The sequence below is a fragment of the Ananas comosus genome, linkage group 1 (assembly GCF_001540865.1).
Source record: "Ananas comosus cultivar F153 linkage group 1, ASM154086v1, whole genome shotgun sequence".
Taxonomy (NCBI): domain Eukaryota; kingdom Viridiplantae; phylum Streptophyta; class Magnoliopsida; order Poales; family Bromeliaceae; genus Ananas; species Ananas comosus.
In genome coordinates, this window is record NC_033621.1 from 22,359,295 (window position 1) to 22,386,448 (window position 27,154).

The window sequence follows — 27,154 nt, forward strand, 5'->3', positions numbered from 1 at the left end:
TCTACCTTTGATCATTTTCATCCGTTAGATTATACTATTAAACCAACCACCCACTCAACCCTAGGGGACTACTATCATCCTAACCGCACATGCTTTCATCCAACGGCCGAAACTCAATAGTATCAAGGACTTGGTACTATTGATAGTATAGTAGCATATTCTATATATATATATATATATATAGAAGAGAGAGAGAGAGAGAGAGAGAGAGAGAGAGAGAGAAGAGAGAGAGAGTGAGTGAGTGAGGCTACTATGCTTCTGGAAGCACGGAGCATCCCGTGCTTTCAGGTCGTTTTTGATGTTGCGACTTTCGAATTGTCGATCGCTCTGTTAAACTTGATCTAGAGTATTTGAAGTACCTAGAAAATAAATTATGCAATTTTTCGATATTATTTGCCTAGTGAACGAAGGGGCTCAAAATCAATGGCTGAAAATAAAAATATTACAAACGTAATAATATGACATTAAATTTTAGATCAAAATATTGATCTTATTTATATAGTATAAAAAATTTTCTATCAAAATTTCACGTGATTTGGATATTCAACACCGTTAACTTGCAAACGGTTCACTACGGCCATTAAAATTATTGATTTTGAACCCCTTCGATCCCTAGACAAATGATATCGAAAAATCATAAATTTTATTTTCTAGGTACTTCAAATACTCTAGATCAGTTTAACGGAGCCGATCGACGATTTGAAAGTCGTAACATCGAAAACGACTTAGAAGCACGGAAGACTCCGTGCTTTCAGAAGTATAGTAGCCTCACTCTATTATATATATATACTATATATATATATATATATATATAATATTATATATATATATATATATATATATATATATATTAAAAATATATTTTGTTTTCAAAGAGCATAACGAATATAGAGCCCACTTCTCAAACTTTTTACAATTTGGATGTGCATGCATTTTACAATTAACAAAATTTTAAAGAATAAACAGATTCTTTATAAACTTCTCAGAAATATATATATAAACTTTTTTAAATTTTTTAAATTTTTTTGGTTTCCACCAAAGAGAAGTTATAGTAAACAAGTGCACGAGGATCTTGCTATTTGAGATTTAGAAGGAACAAGAAACGTCCAAGGCTTATCTTCTTTAAAGCAAGGGTTACGTGAGCTGGTCTTATCCTTAAGCCACCATATTGTTGGAGAAAATAGCTTGAAAGATTATAAAAAAATTTAAAAAAAGACTTATCCAATTAAATATAAAAAAATAAACGAAACAGATAATATAATAATTGAATATATTTGGTTTATTATTCATGGTGTTATCTAGGGAGTCGAAGAGTTTAAATGCCCGCACACATTTTATCAGGAGAAAGTTTTTTTTTTTAGTTGTAGTTATTTTATCTAAAAATATAAATTTTTAATTTAAAATTTTTTATACTGCACAAAGCAAAACGACAAAATATTTCTCATAGAAATGCTTTGGTTGTCTCATTATGCGTTCCCCACTATACTGCTGATACGTTGATATTCATAATATGAAAAATTATAATTAATTACATACTAACTAAGCTTTTTTACTATATTGTCAATATATTAATAGTTGTAATATGAAGGGTTTTGATTGAATTATGCACGTAATTTCGTTATGTCACATAATTCAGCAATATATCGACAACATATAAAATATTATTATAGAATATTTGTAGCTATTTTTTTATATTATTTATGATTAGATTTTTTTACTGTATAATATGACACTACTAGATTGATATCTTATGTGGAATAGCGGGTTTTTTAGTGCAATAGTTTTTTTCTAAAATTTTATTCTAAAAATAGACCTGTTAAATTTTTATTTATAAATATAATTCTATAAAAGCGGTGAATGGTTCACCGCTTTTAAAAGCGGTGAGCCAATCACCGCTTTCTTTTTTTTTCTCACTTTTTTTTATATTTCTACGATGGTGAAAGCGGTGAATGGTTTACCGCTTTTACCCTTTTTCTACTCCTAATGAGAAGTTATGAATGCGGTGAATCATTCACCGCATTTAGAGTTCTATTTTTATAATTATTTTTTTAATAAAATTATTTTTATAATTATAAAACTTGATAGGTTTATTTATAAAAAAAATTCTGGAATAGCTGTTACAAAGAACATTTTTTTACGGATTTGTGTAAAAAAAAAAGGATCATTTTTTAATTTTTAGAAATGATAGGGACTTACACATAAATAACCCATTTCGCTTCTCCCAGACTCTCTCTACAGCTTCATTTGCCCACGCTCATCCTTTGCTCTCTCCCCTGCTTTCAAGTAAGCGGCTCTCTATGAGAAAAAGGAGAAAAAAGAAGCAGCTTTGTGGGTATTAAGCCATTCTCCTTCAATTTATGCATGAAATTTTTGATCTTTTTTTATCTGGGTTCTCTTAATGTTAGGAGATTTGAGAGGATTTTGATTTGGGTATTGTCCAATTTGAGTTAATAGTTGTACAAAATTAGAAGGCCCTTTAGGTTTGTGGGTCTATGAGGAACTTGGAGTTGGTGTTGATCTCAAAGATGTTGCCTCTGTGACTTAATAATTGCATGTGTTTGTTCTAAATCCTGTTATTGATCTATTATTTTGTTTTACTTTTTTATTTTATTTTTTGATACAAGATAGCTAGCTCGACAGTTTGATTCCACTGATTGTGTAATCTGTTCTTCTGATCAAAGTAATTCTTTATGTTCTTTATAATCTCCATGTTTTTTCTTTGTATGCAAAAAATTTGATCTTTCATACTTAGAAATATAACTCTTGTAAGAAATTTAAAGTTAAATTCATATCTATCTAATCGTCGGACATCACAGGATGGCAATAATAATGAGGGCATACCAAATTCTTTTCACCATTATACTGTAGATTAAGAGCATAAGTGCATCTTTTTCGCCACCGTTCTCCTTTTTAGTAGCTTCACACTTAAGTTGGGTTACTATTTATGATTTCACTGATCAACATGTTTAAACCATCTTAAAATGATTTTTCAACTTGCTACCTTTAGTAATCACACACGTGGTCTATCTCAATAATATCGCCTTCATAATTCGCCAGTTTTAGATTTACTAATGGATTATCAGTTGATTCTTCTTCTGGTTGGTATTTATGGTTGTTTATCATAGAAGCGAATGAAAGTTCAAAGTTTTCCTTTTATTAGGCCCAGAGTGGTAAAGCAAGAGCTGAAGCAGTCGCGGCTTTTAGCTGTTTGGAGCGACAATGGAAGACTATCTTGCCCGACTTCTAAATTTAACTTCATATATAAGTCACAGTATTATCCAATTTATTGGTGAGTCACTTCTTTTCTATGATAATAAACTTTTGTCTTTGTTTATCTTGATTGTAGATCAACCTGAGCGAAAGTTCCAATTTTATGCTTCATTCATAAAAAAGGATGAGATTTAGCATGAGAAATACCCAATTCATTAAATAGTTTTTCGGTTTATTTTAGAAGCAGCAGCTCGGTTGCATTAACAAACAACAATAGTTTGAGGGCCAATTTTACACGTCAAGCTCAAGTTTGGGTAAAACTTGTTAAGACGCCGCAACAGCTTACCCAAGCCTAAGAATTTCAGTGTTTCGCGTGGCTTAGCTTGGATTTGAGAGTTTTTTGGAGGTGAATTTACTGTAAACTAGAATTAAGAAATTTAAGATGAATTGTAACTGAACATATTAATCAAGGAACCATGAACATCCATTCAATAATTGTTCATTTAAGCATAGCTGTGGATTCTGACTTTACAGTTCTTGCTGTAGTCTATGGTGTTAACGTTGTGTATGCTTATCTTTTCAGGGGATCTTGTTTTTGGAAATGTTGAGAGAATATCATGTGGTCCGGAACCTTCATTTTCCGGATGGCGTGGAAGGACTTTGCACAGCATCGATCACCCCTCTCGAAGAGAGACTTCTATGTTTCCTGATTATTCTGATTCTATTACAGAAGTAAACCGTTCGCGGACAGTTGTACTATGTCGGGCTAAATTATTTATTTGCCGAGGGTATAATTTTCTCATCTTAAATGTAATTGATAGTCAATTGAATGACACATCTCTTCTTAAGATCTGCTTCTCTTCATCCTTCTTTTCTATCATTTGTTTTATGCATGTTGGAATCATGATACAGATTGATGTTCGGCCTCAAACTGGGAGCTAAATTTGTAGCTGCTGGTTTTAAACGTGGCCATTTCTATATCAAAGGACTCAAAGTCCGAGCGCAAGGGTGAGAGAATTTCCTTCCCATACAATGATCTAATTGGTCATAACAAACTGAGAAATTTATGAATCTTCCCCACACTAAAATAAAAAATTTTGCCTCACTTTAGAAAGATTTTTTTTTTTTTTTTTTTCAAATAGAAAATTAACTTCCTCTGATGAATTCAATGACTCCCAAGGGGTATGTAACAAATAGATGGCTTATGTCTGTATGCATGTAAAACCCTCTAGAAGACGCTAATTTGGTTGCCATCAAATATTTTTGATCTAAAAAAGAAAAAGCATATGAGTTTAGGTTTCACTCCTTTAATCTTTTTATAATCTTATTTCTATTTTATAGGTTCATACGTCGCTTGAGGAGGACATTGCAGGGATCTACAGAGGATATCGGATGGTTGCAAAGAGACGAAGGGCTACCTCCTGTCGAGGATGGTACAGCTCGATTTAAAGAGATTCTTTGTGACGTTAGGTACTTTATGGTCTTTTCGACAATGGGTTAATCGTATGAAGTTTGCTTATTGGTACTTTTCCATAGCTTCTGGGAAGCAGCTATGGTGCTTGTTTGGGCTTTCGCTTCTGGAGCAGTTTTTTTACTCGACAACATAAGCTAATGTTAAATGGGTGTTTGGCAAATAGAAAATCTGCAGATTTTGCTATGGCGGGAAGTTGAAATAAGCTTTTGGGCTTCAGAAGTGGCCGCTCCAATTTGAACCTTCTACTTCTACAGCAGCGGATTGCTATTGTGGATATTTTACTTGAAAGATTACTAGTGCTTTTTCGAACAACTCTAGTCAATATCTCCTGCCAGGCCAAACAGGCCCGTATTGGGATACAACATCTGACTGCATAGGGCTCCTCCTGTCAGGGTTTCTTAAATATGTTTGCTGGCGAGAAAAAAATTGTTTTTTTATAGCTATTCATCTCTAATGGAGTTTGAATCATCATTAATGTGTAAAAATTTGAGTGATGTTTTACATGATTCACATTAACAATTTCAAACATTCGAGATAATTAAGTCTGTAGAAGCTGGATGTAGAGATTTACACTGCTAAACTACTGTCTTCACTTTTCAGAAATGGTGTGCATCGTCTGCCTAACACTCTGGTTTATTTATTCATTCCTGGTGAGACAATTCTATCTGATTTTTTTTTTTTTTTTTTGAATAACTATTCATAATTGTGTGTATTACTAACATCTAGCTCTAAATGGTTGTTCCGCAGGCCTTTTTAGCAACCATAGTCCTTTATATTTTGCTAACACAAAAAGATTCTTTTCGAAGATGGGTCTAACTTGTCATATCGCCAAAATTCATAGTGAGGTAAACATGGCTATAACACAGCTACTTGTGTGCAGGAAACTAAATTCCTCACACTCTAATTTCTTTTTGATTTTCGCAGTCTACAAGATACTAATAATTTCTTAAAAACCGACAACTTAGAAATGCTTTGAACAGCTAAAATGGCACAGGAGGTGCCTTTTTGAGCTAGTGGTGACCTTAAGTGATCTATTGCAACTTTACGGATTTGATACTTCTGTATAAAAAGTGCAGTGTACATCTTGTTTTCTTAGGCATCGGTGGAGCGAAACTCGTGGGAATTGAAACAATACATTGAGGAGCTGTACTGGGGATCTGGAAAGCGCGTACTGCTGCTAGGGCACAGCAAAGGCGGTATTGATGCGGCGGCCGCGCTATCCATATACTGGCCCGATTTGAAGGAAAAGGTCGCAGGCCTTGCACTTGTTCAGAGCCCGTACGGCGGAAGCCCGCTCGCATCAGATATCCTCCGCGAAGGCCAGATTGCTGACAAGGAAGCGCGAAGAATCATGGAGTTCATTATATGCAAACTAATCAAGGTTCAATTTTTGTTGTGACATAATTCGAAATATATGTATATATATTTACGGAGTTGCGGATGTGAATATCTCTCTCTTAAATTCAGAAGCTGATATGATTCTTGCAGGGTGATATGAGAGCTTTGGAGGATCTAACTTACGAGAAGCGAATGGACTTCATTGCCACGCACCGGCTCCCCTACGAGCATGTCCCGCTCATCTCTTTCCACACGGAAGCCAGCACGGCGCCTGGCGTCCTCGCCACGATGTCCCACATCGCCCATGCCGAGCTCCCTTTCCTCCCTCTCCCGCACTTCCTCTCCGAGGCCTACTACGCGGACTCGAGCCTAGCCAACCGCAAAGTGCCGGTCGTCATCCCTCTCTCTGCCGCCATGGCAGTCAGCGCTTTTCACTTACGGTTACGGTATGGCGAGAAGAGCGACGGTTTGGTGGCTCGGCGCGACGCCGAGGTGCCCGGGTCGGTCGCGGTGAGGCTGGACCGGAAGTTGGATCATGCGTGGATGGTGTATTCGTCTATGAAGAAGGACGAGGTCGAGGCCGACGCGAGTGAGATGTGCGAGGCTTTACTGACCATGCTCGTCGAGATCGGCCGGATGAGGAAAAAGTCTGAGTAATTCTATTAGAAATTGTGCTTTGCTAACATGCAAAGCGCGAAGTTTAGTGATAATGGAGATGTGTCAGTGTCTTGTTTCTGTTTGTTCAAAAATACTGGTTTTGTAGAACATTGTGGCAATTTGAAAATGAAACTGCGTGTAAAGTTACACCTTATATGAAGCACATAATGATGTGATTAAACTTGAATAAAAGAAAAAAGGTAATTGTGTGGGAATTATCAATTATTTGAATTATCACCAGTTTTAAAATGACCATCTAAGTTTTAAAATTTAGATTCTATTGCCTGAATTTTAATTCGGTTGATTTGAAAATTTTGATGACTCTTTTGTTTTTTTTTTTTAAAGCGTTGAGGGAGGCATTTTAAATGGATCATAATTGAGGGGTGTCCTTACATTTTTCCGAATTAGTTTGAGGACTCTTTTGCGAAACTACTTTAGTTTAGGGTCAACTTCGAGATAGGACTAAAACCCTCCTCACTCCCCCCCCTCCTCCTCTTTGATTCCTTTCGCAGCTCTGGCGTAAACCCTCGACAATGGCGAGTCGCCGATTCCTCGGCGCGCTCTCGCGCCATTTCCGATCCCATAAAACCCTAAGCCTAACCCTACCCCCGCTACTTCGTCCTCTCCCCTCCCTATCTACTCCTCCTCCTCTCTCCGCCCCTCTCCGCGGGATCCAACCCCTTGACTCCCTCCGATCACTCGTCACGCTACGCCGATTCTCCTCTCGACCCCCGGCCAAATCATCGGATGAGGAGGACGAAGCAGAAGATGATGATGATGATGATGATGATGAGGAGGAGGAGGAGGAGGAGGAGGAGGAGGGAGGGGAGAGCTGGGACGGGGAGGAGGAGGACGCTGATGCGTCGAAGGGATCGAAGTGCATCGTCCAGAGAGGGAAATCGGTGGAGGAGAAGGTGAAGGAAGCGGCGGAGATAGGGTACAGAGTCGTGGGGTCGCTCGATCCATCGTCGGAGAATCCCTTCAAGCCCTACGAGCCGGTCTTCGCCGTCGTCCAGGTATGAAGCTGATGATTTGGCGCTCTGTTTCTCCCATTGGTGTTTGAGCTGGAGCTTCAAGTGCTTTTTGGTTAGAGCTGTTCCGAGTAGCTCTTTTGCGGAGCGAAAGCACCAAATTGGAGCTCGGAAGCTCATTTTTATTGTTTTGTATGGGCGCAGATTGGTTCTCATCAGTTTAAGGTCAGCAATGGGGATTCAATTTTTACCGAAAAGTTGAAGTTTTGTGAGGTCAATGATAAGGTACTAATTCTATCACCTTTCACTTCATTTTGTTGATATTCTCTTCATAAAACTTCATATCTGTTTCTTTTGTTGATTTGGTACATTGATTGTTGACCATGAACTGTACGGTTTAATTAACCTTGCTAGGAGAAGCATTTTAGATGGAACAGCTTATTTTTGGGTTGGTTGTATGAATTTAGATATGTATTAATAGCACCCGGGATGAAAAGAATCACCTTTTGTTCTTTGATGCATTTTGACAAGCATTTTGTCTACCTAGGGTCGTCTTGTGTTTTAAATTTGTAAAGAGGAGAAGAGGAGCCTGTTCTTACATGGTTACACATGGAAGAAGAGATTCCCTTCTGTTTGGTCATTGCGGCAATTCATGGAAGGTTAAGGAGTTTGATATATAGATAGGGAGTAACAGGAATGGAGCTAGAATTTAATTTTTAGAGGGGCCAAAACAAAAAATTATCATGATAATTATTTATTAAGAACTAGTAACTAATAGCTTGATATATATATATATATATATATATATATATATATATAGGCCTCCGCTGCTACGATAGTATACGAGCCTAGCTCTCTCTCTCTCTCTCTCTCTCTCTCTCTTCTCTTCTCTCTCTCTTCTCAAATTATTATATATATATATATATATATATATTGAAAATAAAAAGATGATATAAAACAAAGTTGGGAGGGGGGGAGGGTTGCGGGCTATGGCCCCTGCAAGCGTCACCTTCCCTCCGCCCCTGGGGAGTAATGTTATCTGATTTAACATTAGTTCTGGTCTTCTTGGAACTGTAGTTATAGGAAGCGAAATACAATGTCTGCTTAATATATTGTATGATCTATGAACTGTGTATGCTAGTGCTTCCATATACTTTGATAGGTTGACCTTGTAAGTACAGATAAAGAGAAGTAGAGCTATTATCGCTGGACCGCATTTTGCTGATCAATGCCAAGTTCTGATCCTTAAATTATGCTCTGTGAACACTGTTGGGCAACTGCCTCCCTGGAATTGGTTGCTTGTTGGGCCTGCATAGTGCGATGCTTAGCTTGAAACATAATAGGCTTCAGATTGTTGTTTCTAAGAGAACACATGTTAACTAATTTTCTAAATTGGAGAAAACGTAAGTTTAATTACATAAGGGGTTACAAAGCCTTTCTTTTTTAGCTTGAAACTATATGGATTTTTATATAATAGGACAATATACTTGGTAATCTTCTTCTGAATATCCCTCGTCAAGTGCCGATCCAACCATTCACTTTATTGGTTGTTCTGTCAAAGACATCTTGAAGTTTTCTTTGTAGCTTGTGAATGTTATCATGCTGCACGTTTCTACACATTTCTTGACACTGATCGCACAAGGCCATATTGATATGTTAAAATTGGTCAACATCTGAAGTCTAAGGCCTAATTTGGTGATAAGGTGGCTAAAAGCACAATTTTTATATTATAAAAGGCTCAAAATTTTCAAAGTGCCTTCAAAATTTTTTTTATACTATAAAATTGCTATTGCAACCGCTACCGGGTAACATGCTTCTACACATTTCTTGACACTGATCGCACAAGGCCATATTGAAATGTTAAAATTGGTCAACATCTGAAGTCTAAGGCCTAATTTGGTGATAAGGTGGCTAAAAGCACAATTTTTATATTATAAAAGGCTCAAAATTTTAAAAGTGCCTTCAAATTTTTTTTTATACTATAAAATTGCTATTGCAACCGCTACTGGATAACATGCTTCTCCGCTGGCAGTTGTAAATGCAATTTTATAGTATAAAAAAAGAGGAGATTGAAAGCACTTTTAGTTTTTTTAGTTCTTTTATAGTATAAAAACGGTGCTTTTAGCCACCACATTATCCAACTAGGTCTAAGAATCTAAGAAGGTCAGATTGCTGGCTTTATTTTTCCATGATCTCTCCAGTTGTCTGAAGAGTACAACTGATTAACTCTTCAGTAGCCAGCTTTTTCCAACTTGAAGAAACTGGATTTAATCCAAGTTTCATGAATCCTTTTGGACGTAATCGGAGCGCTCAGTTGTGTCAATCTTCTGCTTTTTATTTGTGATTCTATGGATTAGGGAGATTTTCAAAACATGCTAGCATTAGGAGGCAACTTTCAACATTATTTTCTTTAATTTTGTGGAAGAACTTCACTGTATGTTTCTTTGTTTCGATCTGTGGTGCTCACTTGGGTATGCTATGGAATCTTTGATTTTGAAGGGTTTGCTCTACAAAGTTCTTGACCAAAAAATTCACTGTGCGGTCTGACTCTTCTACTTGAACATATTGGTCCTCCATTTAAAGAACCAGGATTTTCAACCATCTCAATCTAGTTGGTTAAAATTACTCGTGAAACAGCAACCAATAAGACCTTGCCTCTGAATTCATTCCATATTTTTATAAATTTCAAGGTTGCAAACAGCAGGCAGGAAGCATAATTAACATCGCAACATTCTTGCTATCACTGTTGATAGTGCATTTATATTCTAGGTCTCTCCAGGTGGTTTCTTGCTTGTTGTAGAGCACTCTTGGTAATTAGTGCATGGGTGTGCTGTTCCTGAGTCACAAGCATTGGTTATTTGAGCCTGCTTGTAAATCTTTCATATTTGTTATCCTTTCCTATCATGAATAGTTCCTTGATTTTTTTTCCCCCCTATATCATTCTTATGCATTGATTGCCTCTATTTTCCTACACTTGTTTAATTTTGCATCTTGTTGCATCACTCCTTTATTCTGTTATGCTGATATTCATTATGGTAACTAAAATCTAACCTTTTTTCTGCAGTTAGTTTTAACAAAAGTTCTTATGCTTGGTTCGAGAACTCAAACGATTATTGGCAGACCAATATTACCTGATGCTGCTGTCCATGCTGTTGTTGAAGAGCATGTAAGAAAACATTACACTAGCATTATCATGTTTCTCCTGGTTGCATGCTTTATCTGTATGCTGTTTTTGTACGTAAAGTGATATTTCTATGATATCAGCTTTCTCTAATTTATTTCCTAGATGACCTTGATTTGTGTCTTACATAAATTGCATAGGAATTACCATTTGTGAATGTAGTTGGTGGTAGTTGCTTTGCTAGACGACCTTGATCACCCTTTCTTTAATATTGTTTTGCTGAACAAGTTAATATCAGTGTAGGTGAGGGGCATGATTGGAATTGTCCTATCTAATCAGATAAACTGGAAAAAAGAGAAATAAAATGCCTATGACATACTCGGGAGAAAAAGAAAAAAATTCAGTTAATCTGATTTGTAAATTGTTATTAGATCCTAAATGTTCAATATTAGATTATATCTGGGAGTCCCTCCATTTTTCTTAAATGGCAGTTTAGTCCTTTTCCTATTCTCAACTTTTTATCTAATGACGATTTAAACGATTCTCTAGGCTTTAGATGCGAAAGTAATCATATTCAAGAAGAAAAGGAGAAAGAACTACCGTCGAACCAAGGGCCATCGTCAGGTAACTAACCTTTGCAATTATGTTATTGCTATTTTTTAACTAACCAAAGAAAGCAAATAGTTCTCATCTTACCTCCTCATGACTTGTTGCCAGGAATTGACTAAGTTGAGAATCACGAATATTGAAGGAATTGATAAGTCGGAAACTATTGCTGCTGCAGCTTAAACATTTACAGTAATGATCAACCAAACATGTCCAATTGTGGTGTGCTCAAAGAAGTTCGAGTTCTTTGAATCTTTGAGAATTACTTGCTGATGATCTCTACAACGTGATTGAAAGTAGTAATAACATTTACCAAGGTGCTTGGGAGATGAATGAGGATTTTTCTTGCTCGTGTAGAGAACTATTTGCACCCACAGTTGATGAAAGTAAATTTTATTCAAGCCGCCGCAGACTCGAGATGAACATGATATCATCTGATGATTTAAGTGCAATTTTGCTGTTATATTTATGTTAAACAAATTGGGCAAACTTGATATTTTTAATACAGTTTAATGTTTGGAACTTACTAGCAGCAACATCAACTTGGTTAGTTGACAATTCCGTGCTACTTGGCAACTTCTCTCTGCAGTGAGTTCTTTTTTTCTTTGGGGTAAACTTCAAATACCACCCATGTGGTTTCGCACTTTTTCACTTTAGTACTGTGGTTTAAAGTGTATCAAGTTAGTATCCCGTAATTTCATTTTTCTCTTTTCGTCAGCTCCTCCGTTAATATTTCGTTAAATTATATATAAAAAACTTCAGATACCTTATCTAGATTTATCGAATATTCACTTTAATACTCTTTAGTTTTAATTTTGTCACTGATTTAACGAAAAAAAAATTAGTAAAATGGATAATAAAAAAAAATAATGGAAATCACAGGGGTGGTATCTGAAGTTTTTCCTTTTTTTTCTGTAATAGTTCAGGTTTTTCATGTTGTACTCTGCAACGCGTTGCTAGTTATTTAGAGGTTGATCATCTCCTTATATGCTATTCACTTTTTGATTGATTGTAGTTGGAAAGGTTTGGAAAGGCTTGTTTGGTTTCTGGAGGCATGGGACCGGCGGAAACACCCGGAATCACCTGTTTGGAGCTTCTGATTTTACTTATTTGAGACTAGGGGTGGCAATATAGCTCACTGTTCGCAAGCAGCTCGTGTTCGGCTCGAAATGAGGCTTGAGATCGCTCGCTCGTTAGTAAACGAGCCGAACACGAGCTGGATTTTTCAGCTCGTTTAATAAACGAGCCGAACACGAGCTGGGATCAACTCTCTCGCGTTCGATTCGATAAAAGCTCGAAAACAATATTTTATATTTATATAATTTATTTAATTTATATTTTATATATAAATAATATTATATATAATATATATTTTTATTATTGAAATTTTAGCAAAATAAAAATATAAATACGAGCTTAATTATAAAAAGACTCATTTATATATAAAGTTTCAACTATTAGATCAAAGTCTAATGGATAAAATTTTATAAATTTATTTTTTATATATATTTAATTTAATTTTTTTAAATTTATTATTCGTTGGCCAGCTCATGAGCGAGCTCGTGTTCAGCTCGGAACACAAGTTGAATTTTTCGGCTCGATACTTTAACGAGTCAGCTCGTATTCGGCTCGTTTATTAAACGAGAATAAACGAGCCGACCCCAGCTCGCTCGTGTTCGGCTCGTTTACACCCCAATTTGAGACTTTTACTTCTTTGAGGAACCATAATTGGGAGCTTCTGTTATGGTTCTTCTGTTTTCTTTTTAAAAAATAAAAATTTGAACTTCTAACTCAACAGTTTGATAAATATCCAAATTAAAAACACACAAAAAAGTAATTTACCGAAAAATAAAAATGCACATAACTTATCTAAACAATGAACCATTTTGAATTGAATACACTCATACTACCAAAATTTTAAATTTATAGTCACAAATCTTGCATGAGACATAGTATAACTAAAACTATAAAAATAAACATCGCAATTCAATTTTAAAATGAAAGTAACCATTGATTAACTCAAACCAAACAAAGTGAAATGTTGGGTAGTTTTAAAAGATTGAATAATCACCGCAAAATAATTAATATAGTTCAGGTTCCGTATGTTTTTACCTTTATCTAACAGGAGAGAAGAGAACATATTATATTTTGTTGGGGAGCTCATTCATAAGTCTGATACTCAAAATTTCACTTACAAGCAAGTCTAGAGATAAAATTTGATATTTCGACGAATCTAGCAAGTGAATTTCCAAATTCACAAGATCAAACATGGGTCATCTTAAATCAAACTGGAAAACAAAACTACAAACGAAAATTTTAATTAGATCATCCCCTAAAATAACAAAATTGCGACAATGCATGATCACCCTTCAGTTTGCTCTCTCAGACGACGGATGGTGCTCCTCACAGTAACAGCACTAGCAGTACTGCAAAAGCCAATTACATATATTTTTCAGAGTTAAAAAGGGGAGGAAAAATGGGAACAAAAAACGAAGAAATGCATGTAGAACTCCTCAACTAAAGTCTATTTATTATTTATTATTAACACGCCTCAACTTCTGATTATTCTAATTTGAGTTGTTTTCCTTAATTAAAATGCAGATTTGTTAAAAAGCCAGATGCCCGTTACCAATTTGACAAATACTCCAACTAGTGTTATGAACATAACTAAAATCAAAATAATAAAAATATAAAACGATGGACATTTTTGCCGAGTAAAAAATGCATTGACACTCTACTAATAGGTTATTGCTAAGCAGGTCTCATGTTAGTTTTTGGATTGGAACTCCTCAACTAATGTGTTCTTTAATTTCAAAAAACAGCATTAAGCTCATTCATATCTTGACGGACTCCATCAGTAAAGTTGTAATGCATGAAATGATATGTTCTTTCTTTATGTTTCGATAAACTCCGTCAAAAAATGATAGATCTTGATAATATTCTGACGAATTGAACACCACATTAACTAAGGGGTTTTAATTCAAGAGAAATGTAGTTAAGGGTTTATCTCTCCGAATGACCTCCTTTTAAGGGGGTCTACATATTTTTGCCCCAAAAAAGAAGAGGAGGAAAAAAAAGAAAAAGAAAAGCTGCAGTACTTACTTCAAGGTGTAAGCACCACCGGCCTTCACCTTCCCACAATCCTTACATCCCCAAATTCCAACAGCTTTTCTTTTCACCGCATACTGCGAAAGCATAAATTGCATCAGAAATAAAGTGCCAATAAATTGCAAAAAAAAAAGGAAGCAAAGGAGTTGCAAGAAATAGTAGCTACAACTAAGATCAATCGTCGATACTCGAAAAGAGATTGAGAGAAATTAACAAAATAAAAAATAAAACATCCACAACTTCTGATCGAAGTCGGATTAATATCAGATGAATTGTTTCTCAAGAAGAAGGAACGTATCATCGATTCAACCTAAACAAAAGAATTGTGTACATTTGGTCATTCGTGCGAGAGAAATACAAAGGAAAAGGAATTATGCCACAGAAGTTACTTCTAATCGAATTAAGTGTAATTAGGACGGCATATGATACTAAGACGAAGAAGCTGTAACATGTAGGTAATAATCTCAAAACAAGGCGGGATACCTTTCCGCAGAACTCGCAGAAGTACTTTGCATGTTGAGAGACCTCCATTTTCTTAATTTGCTTACGCAAACTAGCACCATACCTGGTACCTGCCATCAAAAGCAGGAATTAGACTCCAACACAATAGTGGCAACAAACGAACAGTACAAACAAATAGAGAACCTCTAAAGAAACATTTTTTGAACAATCAATTACCATATTTGCCAACAATTCCAGCCTTCTTAGTGCGCTTCGTCTACATTAAGATTAGAAGCATATCAAAATAGCTTCAACAAGCAGGAAAGATTAGAAGCATATCAAAATAGCTTCAACAAGCAGGATAGCATTAACAAAATTTTTCCATCAAACTAAATGAATTATGTATATCCAACGTAGAAACCAAAAGCTACTTTTAATCGACAACCTCACAATATCCACACACTCTAATCTAGCATGAAATAATGCATGAGATAAATCACACAGTAGAAGTAGCTAATAAAACAGTTTCTAGATGCTCAAACAACTTAAAATCCAAAAAGGTCGCATCTTGATTCAAATTTAACATAAATGCTTCTTACAACCCTAATCAAAGTCAATAGCAAGGATAAAATCCTAATCTTTCAATCTTTTCTCTTCTGATATCTATCAAAAATCCCTATTTTGGCCTTTTTTTTTATCAGGCTCTAAGTTACATAAAACAAGAATTTGCATCCAATTAAACAAGAATAAACCAAAAAACTACACTTAAGAGATCACAAACCTCTCCCAATTTCTCGCAACCTAAATTATTTACAAGTAACGGAGAAATCAACGAAAATCGATTCTAAACACGGGGATCAGCGGAGAAACCGAGACATGGTAGGGAAAAACTAAGATTGTGAGCGAGATCTCGAAGCGTACCATCGTGTGGGGGATCTCTCTCTCGATGCGGAACCCTCGTAGGAGCCGAGAACGCTAGCGGGAGCGGAGGAGCGAAGCGCCTCTCGCGACTCGGCGTGTCGCCTTTTATAGGACTAGTAGTACGGTTAGGGTTCTGGGGTAGAGGGAGGAGGAAGATCCCGCTGAGTTTCATCCGTCCGATGTGATCTACTTAAGCCGATATAAACCGTTGGATCAAACTGGTTCCCGCATTACTTATCGGGTAAAATTGTACGAAGACCCCCCAAACTTTAGCATTTTGCTTTAAGGACTCATCATCTAAGAAGCTTTAAATTTTTACACTAGGTTAAAGACTAAATTGTTTACCAAAAGGACATTTATAAATATCTTTGGTCTTTAGAGGGATATTGATGATATTTTCAAAGACATTCATAAAATTATAGCATAAACTTTAGATACACTAGCATTTATTTATTCTTAAAATTTAATAAGGGTATAATCACGGCCGCAGATCGATATATGGTTGAGCAAAAAAAAAAAAAAAAAAATTATAGAGCCAAAAAACAAAAAAGAAACAAAAAGATGACAAAAAATGATAATGTTCACAAGAAAGAAAATAACATACATAACCATAAAACATGAAACATAATAATATTGGGATTAACGTTTTACATTATCATTTAATTTAGAAAAAAAAAAAAAAAACGAATAGGAAGAATTAAGTATCTTTAAATGACACTTTTTTAGCCGCAGCAGCACCTCCCATGCAAATACTAGCATCCATCAAATTTCCAGTAAGTATGCATTTTGCGCTACACCGCGGCATCTCATGCTGGTAACAAGTAAATCAAGAATGTTACATTACAAATAATACCCTCGACGGGGTAGTAATTTATACAACAAACAACGACGATTGTGAATTCTCTTCTCTTTTCTTTTCTTTCGCAGTGCTGTTGCGAAGCTCGTGTGGCATCGTGAAACCAACAAATGCTCGTCGTTTGTCGATCGCTGCTGTCCCCTTTGTTCGCGCGAGTTGCATGCGTAAAGATCGTAAGATAAGTTTGTCTGATTGTTATGATTTTGTTTCAGTAGAATCCTTGATTAGTTCGAGAGACTCCGCCAAGTCGTCCAAGAGTTGGTGAGGATCCGGAATCGTGATCTCGTCTACTGCTATAACCATCTCCACTGTGTTCACGTAACTTTGGTAGTGAACTGTGAGAGCCTGTTAAGGTAAGCAAAGTATGAAAACTGCACTTTCCAATCCACAATAGATTTACCACTAAACTCAACAGAAACATTCACCAATGAGGAGACTCACATGAGGGTGCCCGTAGACACTCGGAGCAATGTATACTATTGGATAACCGTAGAATTCGATTTCTTCGACCGGTCCGACAATGTTCGAAAACGACAATGTGGTGTTGCTTAGCACTCTGTGGCACAATGTAGCTGCCGCCTGTTGTTTGGAAACATGAGAGAGTTAGAATTCTACAGCTTTCATTGTTGACTACATTTCACATGCAGAATATAATCTTCATGGATAGTACAAAGAACAGAACAGCTATGAGAAGTTGTTCTCAGCATATTCTTCTTTATCTTGTTTTGAGTCAGTAACAATATTATACTCGAAGTTTCCTACTGCCATTATAGAACCAACGAGTAGTCAAATTAGTATCAAACTTTGTCCGTAATAATTACAAGGAACCTTTTTTAGCAGTAATCCTACGTTTTGCATATTAAAGCAAGAAAACCATTTCCGATAGAGAATTTTGAGGATTTATGCCAATAGAAAAAGTTTTACATATAAGATGGGGCTAAATGGTAAAGTTAGGAATAGATCAACAAATATCAATCTTTCACAAGAGGAGGTTCCCATCTGTCTAGATATTGATGATAAACATGCTCAAGTAGATGTTGATTGAAGATGCAAAATCATTTTCTTTCCCACGTAAACGGTAATATAATCCAACATAAATTAAACATGGTTGATTGGTTCAAACTATGTAACAGTTAATGTATCTCCCTTAGTCTATCACTTAAATCTCATCATCATCCTCATAATGCGACAAGTAAATGCGACAAGCAAAGGGGCTGGGAACAGCCGTAGTTGGGTTAGGAGGCACAGCCTGGGAAATAGGAGCAACAGCCGGCACTAGGAGAGTTTGAGATGGAGGGGAGGGAGTTAGGCTTCCAAAGTTTCTGTTACGAACGGATTGGGATCTTGTAACCCTTCGAGTAGCTTCTGATGGAATTGACTCCGGCAAGTCCGATGATGGCTTAACTAGCCAAAAATCTGACGACTTCTTCTTGTTCTTTCCCGTGGTTGTTGTTTGAAAGAATTGCAAGATAAGTTGAGAGATTCAAGCTTTAATCAACTCTTGCAAGTTGATGGTCTTCTTCGAGGGAGAACCTTCCTCCATTGTTAACAAGATACAATAGTATTTGTTGGATAAGAGAACATAGATAATATTTTACTATCATAAGGTTCCAATAAATACAACTTAAAAACAGTTTCATACTGCTAGTAACTACCCATACCCCACTAACTATCCTCCATAGAAGGAAAAACTACTAGAACACTAGCAACTGAAATAAATTACACTTAAGACTGCACTGCACTAAACCTATAAGCATATAATATATAGTAATGGCTAAACATACAAACATTCCTAACAGTTTCATTGGCGAAAATGATTGAAATCAAAATCACCTATAGTTTAGTAAGAGTCGATCAAAAAAATTCAATTTTTAGGAGTTGATTTCGGAATGATGTAAAGTTGAGGAAGCCCCAGTACATTTTGACTGTCTCATATATTGGAGATGTAATTTAGGGAGAAAACAAAAAACAAAAGAATATATTAGAGATGCATAAAATACCTTAAGTCCAAAAAGTTTGACGATCAAATCGGCACACCAGTATGTGAAGAATGCCTCCCAAGAATTCTTCTTTCTATTGGCGATCTCCTTTCCCTTGCGAATGTAATCCAAGGGGTCACTGTAAAGTGCAATCGGTATTGGAAGTACAACATATCCGATCCAATTGCCCCATTTCGGCCCATCCTTCCCCCCCTTCATCATCTCTGCCAAATCCTACTTATATTGAATAAATAATCATGATTAATTCTAAAGATTCCATTATAACCTGAAAAAGGAAAAAGAAAATGTAGGTTTAGAGAGAAGGTAAAGCACTTGCATGGATCCCCGCTGTAGGTCGAACATTGACGAGTAGTGTCGATCTCACTCGAAGGTTCGCTAGTAGTTTTTCTCTCTTTTTTACGTCATCTGTTTCATCTACGGAACAATTACATAGCAATGTTGCAATCACACGAAGAAGAAGAAGAAGAAGAGCAAACTAGCAGTAAAAATAAGTAAGATTAAACATACACAGTTAGTTACCGAACTTTTCACAAATTATGATTTGATCCTTAAATTTTTCACTAAAAAGATTAATCAATGTCTACGTGAGAAAGCGTGAACGTTAGAATTATCCAATGTTCAGTCATGTCAAATGCACAAATTGTCGATAAAATCGTCACTTCTGCATATTATTGTTATTCGCATGGCGAGTTCCTATGACCTACAAATTGAAACCAATGATGGCGCTGTAAAGATTGTGTGAGATCAGGGAACTATCTATTAGAGCGAGATGGAGAAAAGCTGTGATGAGGATTAAATTGCATTCTCAAAACAAAACAAAACAAAAAAAAAAATACAGGGATTATCACAGGATTCGACACTAGTAATTACGTCAAACACCTTGTACTCACCAAATTTCCTGCTGAGGTAACGAGAAAGGCCCGCCGATGTAACTCCCACCAACACATCATTCACGGTCTAGTAGTAAACGAAGAAGAGATCAATCAAATTTCGGATCAATCGCCGCGCATTGATCGATCACCAACAAAATTCGGAGTAAAAAGAAAAAGCCCTAGATCGAGAGGTGGGGGAAGAGGGGAGAGGGAAGGGGAGAGCGCTCACGCAGCCCATGGCGTTCTTGACGCGCTTGACGTCGTCGAGGCTGGCAGTGCGGTGGACGAAGCGCTTGCGGCGGCGCCCGACGCCGAGCGGGTCCCCGGGGGGCAAGGGCGGGGCCTTGAGCGGAGTGGGCGAGTCGGCGAGGAACGCGGCGGTGGCGGCGAAGAGCGCGGCGTCGACGAGGGTGTGCCACGCCATGGCGAGCAGGGACCAGAGCCAGAGGAGGAGGCCTAGGGGGCCGCGGCCGCGGCCATGGTGAGGGCGAGGGCGCGGGGCGGCGGAGGGGAGGGAGGGGAGGGCGGAAGGGTCGCCGGCGCGGCGGGTGCAGGCGAGGAGGAGGGAGGTGAGGGAGGCGCCGTCGCCGAGGGAGTGGTGGGCGCGGAGCACGGCGGAGGCGGCGGCGGAGGGGGTGGGGAGGTTGAGGATGTGGAGCTCCCACAGGGGGCGGGTCGCGTCCATGGCGGCGGCGGCGGAGAGAGCCGAGACGTAGTCCTCCACCACCAGCTCGCCGGCGGCGGCGGCGGCGGCGGAGGGGAGCGGCGGGAGGTTGGGGACGATGACGTGGCGGTCCACGTCGACATCCACCCGGACCCACCGCGGTTTCTTCCCCGCGCTCTCGTCAAACACCTAAAACCTCCGTTAAAAAAACAAAAATAAATAAATAAATAAATAAATATTATTTTTAATAAATAAATAAATAATGCTTTGAATTTTTTTTTTTAATATTAATTTTAGCAAAATTGAATATTACACTATCTATTTGCCAATGGTCCAAAATTTCAAACTACTATCTTTATATACACAATTTCTTGTATTTTTTGTTTCTTAGTTTTGTTTTTTTCTTTTTTAAACTTGGATTAGCTGCATAAAGTAATGATTTAAAACTAGGTCGAACCAATCGGTGATTCAATCAATAAAGTAGTTTGTTTTAGCCTTCTGAACCTGATAAAATTAAAAATTTATTTTAAATTATTTGAATTGACAATTCAACCAATGAATCGATAAATCAATCTGATTGTCAGCAAACTATACAAATTTGTTTGGTTTTTTATTTTTTTCTTCACCAGCGTAATTTTAAATTTTATTTATAATTAATTTTTGTTGATTTTATTTTGTATTACAAAAAGTGAAATTTAAAAACTTATATTTATCTAATTTATTCTAATAACATAGTATTACATAATTTCAAGTAGAATATATATATATATATATAGAGAGAGAGAGAGAGAGAGCTCTAGCATAAAATATTTGGTGCTATCAAGTTTTCTACCGTTAGATTTACCTTTTTTATTATTTTCAACTGTTAAATTATACCATTCAACCAACCACCCACTCAACCCTAGAGGCCCACATCATCCAAACCGCGCATCTTTTAATCTAATGGTAGAAAACTTAATAGCACCTAGTTATTCGTGCTATTAATAATATTTCGATCTAGTAATATATATTACATAATAAAAATTTAAATAAGAATTAAATATTTGTAACGTCAACATGACGCAACTGATTGAACCAGTGGTTGAACTATTTATTGATTGATCCAGTAACTTTTGATGGAGAAATAATTTCACAACCCCCATTAGTTCTATTTTTAAAAGATTGGTACAAAACAGTGGGGACTACAAAGGACAACTTTATTGTAGTTATAGGCAATTAAAATGACAAAAAGTGGGAAGTGAACCTCACAACCTCATTTAATTGAGAAATTAATGATGCGAGTGTTACATAGAAGCTTAATCTAGTAGTTCGAATTGGCCCTGATGAGGGACTCTCTCACCTATATAACTAAATAAATAAATAGTGAAAGCCACTAACAAAAGAGTTGTGAAATAAATGCGAAAAATTGATGGCGTATGGGGTTCAAATTTCACAAGGCCACAATTTATGGGACTTAAACATCACAACAGAGACTGGCCAACCCCCGTCTTTAATCTGTCTCATCCTATTCAAAGTTAAAATTAGAAAAAACTTCAAATACTCCCACGTGGTTTCATTTTTTCTCATTTTAGTACTCTGTGATTTAAAGTGTATCAAATTAGTACCTGTGGTTTTGTACTTTTTTACTTTAGTATCCTGTGGTTTAAAGTGTATCAAGTTAGTATCCTGTGATTTCGCACTTTATCACTTTAATACCCTGCGATTTTGCACTTTATCACTTTAGTACCCTGTGATTTAAAAACCACAGGGTACTAACTTGATACAAAAATAAAACCACATGGTACTAACTTGATATAAAAATAAAACCACAGAGTACTAACTTGATACATTTTAAACCACAGGGTACTAACTTGATACACTTTAAACCACAGGATACTAAAATGAAAAAGTGCGAAACCACAGAAGGGTTTTTGAAGTTTTTTCATAAAATTAATTTTTAAGAAAGTACTATATGTACAATTTATATTTTAAAATTTGATTAATTTCGTACATGTTTTTACAAATATAGTAAATTGTAAATATATTCTCTACAATATGAAAGTTCCTATAAAAATCCAAATATTTTCAAATATGTTCTTTTGGTTTGTTACAATTAAAGCACTGTTTATTTTATAAGTGAAATAACATTTTCCCTATGACAAATATCACAAATATGTTCCTCCAAAAGTCCTAATTGTTATTTGAAAAGGGCTAAAAAAGTCAATTCGCCTCATCAACTAACTAACTAAAGTTAAGTATTTTGCCTATGATTAACTAATTTTTTCTAACAGATCTTAACGGCAGAGATATATTTAAAAACATCAGGACTTTTGTAAAGGCAACATATAGAAGTTGAATTATAGTGATATATTCGCAAGTCACTATATTTACTCGGACAAGTCACTATATTTACTCGGACCTGTATGAATTAACCCTTTAAAATTTTAGTATTAAAAAACATAAAATTGTGACACGATTACAGGAATAAAATTGATCTTTAGATGGATGAGATATAAAATTTACATTCATTTTTGGATGTACAGTTAGTATTGCTTTAATTTTTATGGGACCATCTGGTATTAAACACTTCCAATATTGTGGAGGCAAAAAAAAAAGAGTCTAAAAACATATTTGTCTGTTTGCAAAGCGGGATCATAAAAATTACATCGTAATCAAATTATTATAATTTATGCGATGCAATATTTTTTATAAATACAAACATAATATTTTTCAATCGCGGTTCATAACCACCCTTCCAGAACTTCCAGAAATACCAGATGGGGTCCAATGGCCTAGTTTTGTATTGGTTGTAGAAAGTTCTTGCATTTGTATTCTAGATTACACTTTTTTTTTTTCAGTATTATTATTTACATTATTGTATTAATTGAATTTCTTTGTCTTTTATTAGTTATTACAGAATAAAAGCATATACTTTTTTAGGAACATAATCCCTTACCTAACATCTTCTTTTCCCCTCTACTTTATTTTTCTTTTTTTGACCTTTTTTGTTTCCTACCCCACTTTCACTGGTGCCACAGATTCCATACCAACTGCCATCTCCAGTCATCCAAAAAAAAAAAGGGGGTAAAAAAAAATAAATAAATCTCCAGATGGGTCCAGAGACTCCAGGCCACATAAAAACTGCACTAAAACCTAATCATATAATTCAATTCTTTTTATATATTTATATTATATATAAAAGCATGTATTTTCAATTTTAATCCGTTGGTGGATTCATTTCAAAATTTATCTTTTTTTGTACACAAAATAAATAATGTAACGAAACAAACTTTTAGTTCCTCTTTTTTCTCCAACTATTAATATTGTATTTTTTTTATTAAATATTTTTATTGTTCAATATTTTGTTTTAAGATAAATATTTATAATATTATCTCTATTCTATCTACTAATATTTTATTATTTATATTAACTTTTTAATTTTGATACATTTAGTTTGAATATATATTTAAATTTTGAATTTGTGAGAATTAAAAAATATAAAAAATATTCGATGTATATCTATATCTTACACTATATATAAATTTTATAAAATAAAAAATAAAACTATATAATTATTGTTGGTAATAACTATTTAAATTTGATTTGGAATATGATAGAAATTTTCTAATAGTATATAATAAATAAATTTATTTTTTTAAATTTAAATTTTATTTTGTAAATTTTTGAATAAGCATGATGTACAAATTTATATTAATTTGAAATAGTTATTAAAGTATTTGTTACATGCATTTGCCTGTATACTCAACTAGTATGTGTGTGTATATATACAGTATTAAGATAATATAAAAATATTTCATCTAAAAATATTTTTTACACCAAACTACCTTATATATGTGTATTTACATGTGCACTCCACTAAAAATTCTAATGGAAGCTCACACCTTGTAAAAATAGCCTATATTAGTGTTTCTATATCTCAAAATTTATGGTAACAAATAGCTCATATCTTTGTTTGTCCTTCAACTTGTAATTTGCATAAGCAACTTAGAAGGATATATAGTTTATTTTAATAACTATACAATACACAAATTCCTAAAAATATTATATAGTCTATATCAATTTGCTACCTATAGTTGAACCTAACCAATCTTCCAAGAAGTAATGACCCAATGAAGTATATTATATATAATGACTAATGTTATGTGTGACACACCAGAATTTAGAACAGTGTAATATAAGATATAACAAGGCCAAACATCTTAATCCGTCTATAGTATTTTGGGCGGTGGATTGACCTAAAAGAATAAAATGGTTACACATGCTAGGATTAGAATAGTTATAGAATGAGTGACCTTTTTGGAAAAGTGGGATGTCACAGTTAGGCCCGCTCCTAAAAATTAAGAGGATTAAATATATCAAGGTTGAAGTAGTTTTAGGATCAGTAATCTTTTAGGAAAGCAAGGCCATCATAGTCGGATCTGCTCTTAGAACTAAAGAAGGTTAAATGTGTCAGGGTTAGAGTAGTTTTAGGGTAGGTGATCTTTTTTGGAAGCAGATGGGTCCGCCCCAAGAAATTAAAAGGGTACTTGAGCGTGTTAAGACTAGAGTAGTTTCAAAATAGATGATCTTTATGAAAAGCAGGGTGCCACGTTATGGATGTAACACTTTAATCGATGTACATGAATACCAAATTCTTAGTGTTTTTCAAAACACCATAACCGGACTCTCTCTCTCTCTCTATATATATATATTAATGAGATCGATGCATCATGAGCGTGTGCTCATAGTACATCAGGAGTCCGACGCGAGTACACAAGGCTTATAACCATATGTCCCCACATGTGATACATAATTTATAATGCAAAAAATTTTAATTGATTCATATTCGCAACATGAAACGTTACATAAAAATTGCACCCAAAAAAAAAAAGTTCCCAAGTGCAAATTCTAAGTTGGGGCACATTTTATTTTTTTAAGATACCCACTTGGCCACTTGTAAAAATTAAAAACAATGATAATAAAATGTAACTAACACCAACTAATGCAGTGTTTATCTACAGCTAAGAAGCCCCACGTGTTTGACCATTCACCGTTCCATCGTTTTTATATGACAACGAGTTTCCTCATGCCACTAAACAATATTATTATCATTCATATTGTTATAGATGTTGCCTAATATAAAATCAAAAAAAAAGGATCTAGTTTTATAATTTTGTAGAAAATAGAAAGCTTTTGATTTAGAAATAATTAAGTTCAATCAAAAAGGTGCAGATAATTAATTTATGTCAGTCAACAATAATCATTATTTTTTTTATTGCATAAAAGTACGAATAATTTTTTACTTTTTATTTTACATCACGTCAAAATGATGATGTTATAATAATATTCTCGATTTCAGACGATCTGAAGTGACATGACTTAATATGATTGGTGAGAGAAAGAGGGAAACTTACAGGGACGCTGGAGAAGCGGGGGTGGCGGGCGAGGGTGGCGGCGAGGCCGGCCTTGATGGTGTCGAGGTCGTCGATTCGCCTCCCGAGGCCGATGACGGCGATGATGTAGCAATTGAACTCTGGCCGGTGGAAGAGCCGCCCCGCGGGGCTCACCGGCTCCTCTAACTCCTCCGGCTCCTCCGCTGCCTCTGCGGTGGTGGCGGCGGCACTCATGGTGTTGATGGAGAGGGGCCGACGGTTTCGGAGAGTTTCCGAGGGCATCGGAGGATTTCAGGTTTCGAAATTAGAATTTCAAAAGAAAAGGAAAGGGGAATGAATCTCTATGGAGATGTAGTAGTAGTAGTAGTGGAGGGGGTTTGGGGAGGGAGAGATATTACTTTTATTTATTTATTTATTTTATAGATGAGGTGAAATTACGAAAATGCCCCTGTTGACGCTGAATTTGCTATCAAGAGTTGGACTTTGCGTAGAGAGATGGGAAGAGAGTTGAGAGAGAAATGATAGAATTTTAAAAATTATATTTTATTATGAAATAATAGAAAATAAATCTCTGAACAACAACTATCTATTTCGTATGATAACAGTTATAAATCTCTGAAAAACAACTACCTATTTCGTATGATAACTTTTCAGAGGCCGTCGCTTCCATTCTGTACGCTTAATTCATCCCACCTTATAAATGAAACAGATAGTTTGCTACATTTTTCTCAAAAAAAAAAATTATGAACTTTCGATGCATTAAAACACTGTTCGATTAATTTATGCACGTGATACAAAATACTATATATATTTGCAAATATATTAATATTAAATAAGTTATGAAAATATCTTAAGCAATATTTGTTTGAAATTACGAAGAGATTACATTACGTGTGATGAGAAAGTACAATAGAAAAATATTCTATTTATTTTAGTACGTAATATTATATTCCGCATATTGTAATTAGTCGGTTACGATATATTTTTTACGGTCCCACTAGAAAATGCAGAAGTATATCTCTATATATTTTTATCCCAACTTTATTTTATCTATCTAATAGCGTTAGATGAATCTCAACACCAAACTAAGTCTAAAACGGAATTGGAAAAAAATGTATATACAAACTATTTTTAGTAAATTGTAAAAAAAATACTTTAATTAAGGGACAATTTCAAACTTATCTTTCTAAAACTTTAAAAATATTATAAATATTCCCCCAAAGTTGAAAATATTATTAGACGCTCCGTTGAAGATACAAATCTATCACCAGTACACTCTCATATATACAAATTCACTCATAATACTTTTTTAAAAAGAATAATATCTAATATACTTTTTAAAATTTATAAAAATATCTAATATATTTTCGGTGTACCAAAATGTGCTTATGAATTTCTAAAAAAATTTTCAAATATTTTCAAACCTTTTTGGAGTTTACAAATAAAATTTGAGGTTTAGAAGTATATTTTAGTAACTTCAGAATAAACTTAATAGTTTTGAATAATAATTAGAGATAAATAAGTAATTTTTTTTAAAATTTAG

The 27,154-nt window shown here is 35.3% G+C and overlaps 4 protein-coding genes across 5 annotated transcripts; 2 read left to right on the top strand and 2 right to left on the bottom strand.

Moving 5' to 3' along the window:
• On the top strand, positions 2,228-6,901 carry LOC109708587. 2 transcript variants are annotated; one of them, XM_020230390.1, is made up of 9 exons: positions 2,228-2,332; positions 3,161-3,289; positions 3,794-3,998; positions 4,123-4,218; positions 4,552-4,680; positions 5,285-5,334; positions 5,432-5,529; positions 5,781-6,065; positions 6,173-6,901. In XM_020230390.1, exons 2-9 carry the CDS (start codon positions 3,220-3,222, stop codon positions 6,677-6,679), a joined length of 1,440 nt encoding a protein of 479 aa, XP_020085979.1. In that variant the 5' UTR covers positions 2,228-2,332; positions 3,161-3,219; the 3' UTR covers positions 6,680-6,901. The 2 variants fall into 2 exon arrangements, with proteins under 2 accessions (XP_020085979.1, XP_020085989.1); XM_020230400.1 differs by having other exon boundaries at positions 2,242-2,328.
• On the top strand, positions 7,153-11,935 carry LOC109708599 (50S ribosomal protein L21, mitochondrial-like). Its single transcript, XM_020230409.1, has 5 exons — positions 7,153-7,695; positions 7,855-7,935; positions 10,715-10,816; positions 11,321-11,395; positions 11,489-11,935. The coding sequence occupies exons 1-5, from the start codon at positions 7,213-7,215 to the stop codon at positions 11,558-11,560; spliced, it is 813 nt and encodes a 270-aa protein (XP_020085998.1). The 5' UTR covers positions 7,153-7,212; the 3' UTR covers positions 11,561-11,935.
• Positions 13,507-15,991, bottom strand: LOC109708609 (60S ribosomal protein L37a-1). The gene is made up of 5 exons (XM_020230418.1): positions 15,848-15,991; positions 15,164-15,203; positions 14,969-15,057; positions 14,480-14,562; positions 13,507-13,803 (listed from the first exon to the last, which is right to left on the bottom strand). Exons 1-5 carry the CDS (start codon positions 15,848-15,850, stop codon positions 13,740-13,742), a joined length of 279 nt encoding a protein of 92 aa, XP_020086007.1. The 5' UTR covers positions 15,851-15,991; the 3' UTR covers positions 13,507-13,739.
• Positions 16,444-25,998, bottom strand: LOC109720605 (O-acyltransferase WSD1-like). The gene is made up of 7 exons (XM_020247840.1): positions 25,633-25,998; positions 19,805-20,428; positions 19,594-19,660; positions 19,020-19,117; positions 18,704-18,916; positions 17,145-17,282; positions 16,444-17,048 (listed from the first exon to the last, which is right to left on the bottom strand). Exons 1-7 carry the CDS (start codon positions 25,891-25,893, stop codon positions 16,899-16,901), a joined length of 1,551 nt encoding a protein of 516 aa, XP_020103429.1. The 5' UTR covers positions 25,894-25,998; the 3' UTR covers positions 16,444-16,898.